Below are 6375 nucleotides of genomic sequence, written 5' to 3'. Positions count from 1 at the left end.
GATGCGAAGAGCTGACTCATTGGAAAAGACCCTGATGCTGGGAAAGATTGAGGGCAGCAGGAGACGGGGATGACAGAGGATGAGATGGCTGGATGGCATCACCAATTCAATGGACATGGGTTTGGGTGGACTCTGGGAGTTGGTGATGGACAGGGAGGCCTAGTGTGTTGCAGTTCATGGGGTTGCAAAGAGTCAGACACGACTGAGCAACTGAACTGAACTGAATCTGAGAGTAATAAGGGACTGAGACAAACAGAAATGCTAAAGAAAATTTAAGATAAAAAAAAATCATGATAAAATTAGAGACATGAGTAGAAAGAAAAAATACTGATTGGAACAAGTGGATAAGAACAAAAGACCTAGCCGATGCAAGCATGGCTGGGAATGAATGCTGAGTGGGATTTAAACAGAGGTTTAACAGAAGTTTGATACATGGATCATGAAGAAGACTAGAGAAGAGAAGAAAGATAGTAACTGTAAAGCATAGAGCCAGGATCATCTGCACTTTTAGGCCATATTTTGGATATTGTCCATTCTGGAAAAGAGGGTTATGGTGTGAGGCAATATTTTATAATGGTTTTCAGACTGGTTATGAAAGTGAATTTTTTCCCTTGGAAAGTTCCATGCTACTCCTGAGATAAATTTTACTATATTTATAAACCAAAAGGATGTTTTGTATGCCATATGTAAAATCAAAATAGTTTTCTCATCTGTGTATACATATATATTATATATATTTACATTATATGTACATATTGAATTTGTATATTATATGTATATATTATATACATGCAAATGGAAAATGAATTTGACATTTATTTGAAGAATTTTATACATTTAAATTTTAAAATTTTGATCACTTTATTTAAATCTAGGTGTAATTAATACACAACAATCCAAAGAATGCTATGAAAATGAGAAATGAGAAAAAAATTTATGAGAAAACACTGTCAAATATGAATGATGCAATATGCTTAGTAATAGAGAATTCTATTTGGGAAATTTTTACTTTGTGACTGTTCCAACACAAATTTGTGAGTTTGACGACAAATTTTTTTTTCTCTAACTAAAAAAGAATGTAATGAGTTCAAGGACCTTTCAGCCAGGCAGTTATGCAAGCTCAAGGAATTTAATGAGTGTGTGCCTCTCCTTGTGTCAGCAAACAGATTAAAAATTTGCCTCAGGCAAATGCGTAATTTGAAATGATACAAAGGAATGGCCACGTGTATTATCACCTGTTGAGTCCAGGGTATATAAGCATCCCTCCACACGTGCTGACATCCGCACTCAGGACCTGGTCTTGAACAGCAACCGGACTCACCATCCCTGACACCATGTGCCATTACAGCAGCTACTACGGAGGCCTGGGCTACGGCTACGGAGGCTTCGGCGGCCTGGGCTTTGGCCGTGGCTGTGGATGTGGCAGCTTCCGCAGGCTGGGCTTTGGCTCTGGCTTCGGAGGCTACGGATGTGGCTCTGGTTTCGGAAGCTTTGGCTCTGGCTGCTGTTACCGCCCATTGTTCTTTAGAAGATGTGGCTTCTCCAGCTTCTACTAAACTCTGACTATAGTAACCCAACATCTGCTACCATGAGTGGATTTGACATACGTTATTCGTTTGATCGAGATTACCCTAGGCCTGCATACACTCAAACCTTAAGAATTTCAGAGAACTTACTGTTTATTTTTTAGTTATAAGCATCTGTGTCTCATGTTTCCTGGCATTTGTTAGCTTGGGCCCTAACTGATGACTGATGTTGACGACCAATAAATTATCTAATTGGAAATACAAACTATGGCTCTTTGTGTTTCATTTAACTCAGTATGTGCATATACCTGTATGCAATTTTTCTATTTGTCAACTATAAATACAGGGATTATCTCCTTTAATATATTTATAAAACAGGTCATGTTAGATATACTTATTTATAGTTGGTACTCATCCATATTATTAAAACTATAGTCAGAGCATACTTGCATTTCACAAATCTTAAAATCCACATTTCTAAATTTTTAGGAAAAGTAAGCTCTGTTTTTCTGTGAATCTATTAATTATAATGTGTGAAATAATGTTGTTCTATATTGATCATCTTCTGCTTTCATCTAGTTTGTTATGCATGTAAGATAAGACTGAGTAAAATGATCTAAAAGTCATTAAGAAACTGGATATTAAAAGTTTGAGCTTTGGCCACTGAACTCACTCATCTCACTTACCCTCCTAAATCATCTGCATCATCATCACTACACTGAAGTGTTTGTAATTCAGTAAGAACTCATTGGAAAAAACACTGATGCTGGGAAAGATGAGGGCAGGAGGAAAAGGTGGCAGCAGAGAATGAGGTGATTGTCTGGTATCACCAGCTCAATGGATATGAGTTTGAGGAAACTCAGGGAAATAGAGAAGGACAGGGAAGCCTGGCCTACTTCAGTTCATGGGGTCACAAAGAGACAGACATGATTTAGTGACTGAACAACAATGAAAACAAGAGCACTAAACGCACAGAAATATTATCAAGGAGCAAAAAATCTACAACTGATTAAAATTTCCTTTTGATAAGTTTCAAAAATCATATAAAGAGGAATGGAAATAAAAGATTATTCTTTCAAAAACAATCATTTCATTGCAATACAAGAAACGGGGAATAGGTAAAATTCCAGATTTTCTAAATTGTTTTCCTAAAACTTAATGATATCTTCAAATAATATTTGGTATAAATTGGGAAATATAATTTTAAAAAGGGCGTTCTGGGTGGCTCAGTGGTAATGAATTACTTGCAAGCCACAAGATGTGGGTTAGATGCTTGGGTCAGGAAGATCCCCTAGAGGTGGGCAACTCACTCCAATATTCTTTTTGGGAAAATCCTTTGGAGAGACGAGCCTGGCAGGCTATGGTCTATGGAGTTGCAAAGAGTCAGATACGACTGAAGCAACTGAATATGCACCCATGCATTCAGGTAAACAGTTCAGTTCAGTTGCTCAGTCGTGTCTGACTCTTTGTGACCCCATGAACCGCAGTACGCCAGGCCTCCCTGTCTGTCACCAACGCCCAGAGTCCACCCAAACCCATGTCCATTGAATCGGTGTTGCTGAAGGGGGGGACAGAGGATGAGATGGTTGGATGGCATCACCGACTCAATCAGGTAATAGTTCCTAGCATATGGACAAGCTCTACTGCTGTTCAGTCCCTCAGTCATGTCTGACTCTTTGCAACCCCATTGCAGCACACCAGGCTTCCCTGTCCTTCACCTTTTACTGGAGCTTGCTCAAACTCAGGTCCATTGAGTCAGTGATGTCATTCAACCATCTTGTCCTCTGTCAAACATTTCTCCTCCTGCCTTCAATCTTTCCCAGTATCAGGGTCTTTTCTAATGAGTTAGCTCTTCTCATCAGTTGGCCAAACTACTGGAGCTTCAGCATCAGTCCTTCCAAAGAATATTCAGGATTATTATTATATTTATTATATTATATTATTATTATATTATTTTAATTATTATAATTATTATAATATTATTATTATAACATAAATATTATAATATTATATTATTATAATTATTATATTATTATTAATATATTATTATATTTCCTGTAGGATTCACTGGTTTGATCTCCTCCTTGCAGTCCAAGGGACTCTCAAGCGTCTTCTCCAACACCACAGTTTGAAAACATGAATTCTTTGTTGCTTTAGCCTTCTTTATTGTCGAACTCTCACATTCATATATGACTACTCAAAAAACCATAGCTTTGACTGTATGGACTTTGTCAGCAAAGTAATGTCTGTACTTTTTAATATGCTGTCTAGGTTTGTCATAGCCTTGCTTCCAAGGAGCAAGCGTCTTTTAATTTCAAGGCTGTGGTCACAATCTGTAGTGATTTTGGAGCCCAAGAAAATAAAGTCTGTCACTGCTTCCACTATTTCCCTATCTATTTGCCATGAAGTGATTGGACCAGATGCCATGATCTTAGTTTTCTGAATGTTGAGTTTTAAGCCAACATTTTTGCTCTCCTCTTTCACTTTTATCACGAGGCTCTTTAGTTCTTCTTTGCTTTCTGCCGTAAGAGTGGTATCGTCTGCATATCTGAAGTTATTGCTATTTCTCCTGACAAGCTTGATTCCAGCTTGTGCTTCATCCAGCCCAGCATTTTCCATGATGTACTCTGCATGGAAGTTAAATAAACAGGATGACAACATACAGCCTTGACGTACTCCTTTCCCAATTTGGAACCAGTCTGCTCTTCCGTTTCTGGCTCTAACTATGGACATGCCCTATAGGGTTAAAAATTAAAACTGCCATCAATGTCATTAGAAGTATTGTGTATGATACTTCTAGTCAAATATATTATCATATTTTATTACTTCCTACTTCATGATTCATTTTTTCTAAGAAATACATTTTGAATTAATGTTAGAAGTGCCTTTTGTTGTTGCTGTCTATTTGCTAATTCAGGCTCCCCCATCCATGTCCTACTCTTCTGTGAACCCATGAAACGCAGCCTGCCAAGCTCTTCTTTCCATGGGATTTTCCAGGCAAGAATACTGGGGTGGATTACAATTTTCTTCTTTAGGGGATCTTCCTGACTCCAGGATGAATCCATGTCTCCTGCAATAGCAGGCGGATTCTTTACTGCTGAGCCACCACAAGTGCCCTTCACTTCCAAATCAAAGCTATAATTTGGCCAATGGAAGAATATGTCTTCATCATTTAGCATGGCAAAACAGGATCTGAGCTTCACAATCAACTCATTGCCCTCTTGTAGAGAGTTCCCAGAAAGACTAACAAAGAATTGGCTGAGTCTTTGAGTCCATTGAATTAACCAAAACAAAAAACAAATACAAAGCAAACAAAAAGCCAAGAAAATTCTCAAAAGAAATTTGCATTTCTCAGTTTTCAAATTAATTAATATCCAAAAGATATTTCCTTTGTTCCCTTATTTAACCCACAATTAAATCAATAAAAAATACCTGGTTGGTATATTTCACAGATTTGTTTTCTAATTTTTTATCTTAATTATATATCTACATATTGTTATTTTCTTTGAAAATGCACAAGTAAATCATGGCATATTTCATTATTCAGTTTTTTAAAAAGTTGTAAGTTCTATTGGCTTTTATCTCATGTGAGCATAGCTATTTTCATTGAAATAAGAACAAAAATTAGCCCTTATCACACTCAATATGGACATCCCTTGTGGCTCAGCTTGTAAAGAATCTGCCTGCAATGCGAGAGACCTGGGTTCGAACATTGGGTTGTGAAGATCCCCAGGAGAAGGGAAAGACTACCCACTCTGGTATTCTGGTCTGAAGAATTCCATGGACTTTGTAGTCCATGGGGTTGCAAAGAGTCGGACACGACTGAGCGACTTTCACACTTCACACTCAATATAGCCCATTTACTTAATCATTCATGGGATTCTTAAACTTGTTAGATTTTTCATCATTTGACTTCAAAATAACTCATTGAGAAAAGTATAGTTTTTGCCAAGCATTTTTTAGAATAAAAAATAAAGATAGAATAAAGTTTGATAAAGGAGAAAACAGGATTTAACAGTAGGATTAATTATTAGTTTGAGTTAAATATTCCATTAAAACTGAAAGTCATTTGAGTCAATAATTCATCTTAAGGAATCATTACAAGCTGTGACATGCAGAATTTATTATTATATTAATTTAACAAGGTTTTTAGTTTGGAAAGATGGAAAACAAATCCAGTTAGGAAAATATGTCATCAAAAATGTTATTGAAATGTAATTGAAACACTAACTCAAAAAGATATTTGTGCAAAGTTCTCTTTTGCCTAGTGGTTAGGATTCTTGAGTTTCACTACCATGGCCCAGGTTCAATTCCTGGTCATAGAATTGAAATCCCACAAGCCATGTGGCAAGGCAAAAAGAGAAAGAAAAGGGAAAAAAAAAAAAAATTGCATTCCCAATTTCACTGCAGCATTATTTACCTTAGTCTACGTATAGAATTAATCTAAGAGAAATTTGATGGGAAAATAGACAAAGAAAATGTGTTGTTTATAAAATGAAATATTTACCTATAAAAGAAAGAAATCTTTCTACTTGCAACAACATAGAAGGACTTTGAAGGCATTATGCTAACTGAAATAAGACAAAGAAAGACAAATATTGGATAATCTCACTTGTATGTGGCATTAAAAAACCAAACTCTGGATTCACAGATAGAATAGATTGGTGGCTGCCAGAAACAGGGGCTAAGGGTTGGGCAAAAATGTGTGAAAGTGGTCAAAAGTTATAAGCTTCCAGTTATAAAATAAATGTCCTGGGATTTAATGTACAGCATAGGGAATATGGTTAATAATACCATACTGCATATTTGAAAGTTATTAAGAGAGTATATCTTAATAGTTTTTATCACA

At 36.4% G+C, this 6375-nt stretch overlaps 1 protein-coding gene across 1 annotated transcript; it reads left to right on the top strand.

The window, feature by feature from the left end:
• Window positions 1-1334: 1334 nt before the first annotated feature.
• On the top strand, window positions 1335-1556 carry LOC145539647 (keratin-associated protein 19-5-like). The gene has a single exon (XM_081573668.1). It carries the CDS (start codon window positions 1335-1337, stop codon window positions 1554-1556), a length of 222 nt encoding a protein of 73 aa, XP_081429794.1.
• Window positions 1557-6375: the final 4819 nt, after the last annotated feature.

Source organism: Giraffa tippelskirchi, chromosome 2 (assembly GCF_054371585.1).
Source record: "Giraffa tippelskirchi isolate mGirTip1 chromosome 2, T2T-mGirTip1v1.2.pri, whole genome shotgun sequence".
Lineage (NCBI taxonomy): Eukaryota > Metazoa > Chordata > Mammalia > Artiodactyla > Giraffidae > Giraffa > Giraffa tippelskirchi.
This window is presented reverse-complemented; position numbering and strand designations above follow the sequence as displayed.

Coding starts and splice junctions, on each gene's coding strand:
- LOC145539647 (XM_081573668.1), top strand. CDS start 1,335: ATGTGCCATTACAGCAGCTACTACGGAGGCCTGGGCTACGGCTACGGA.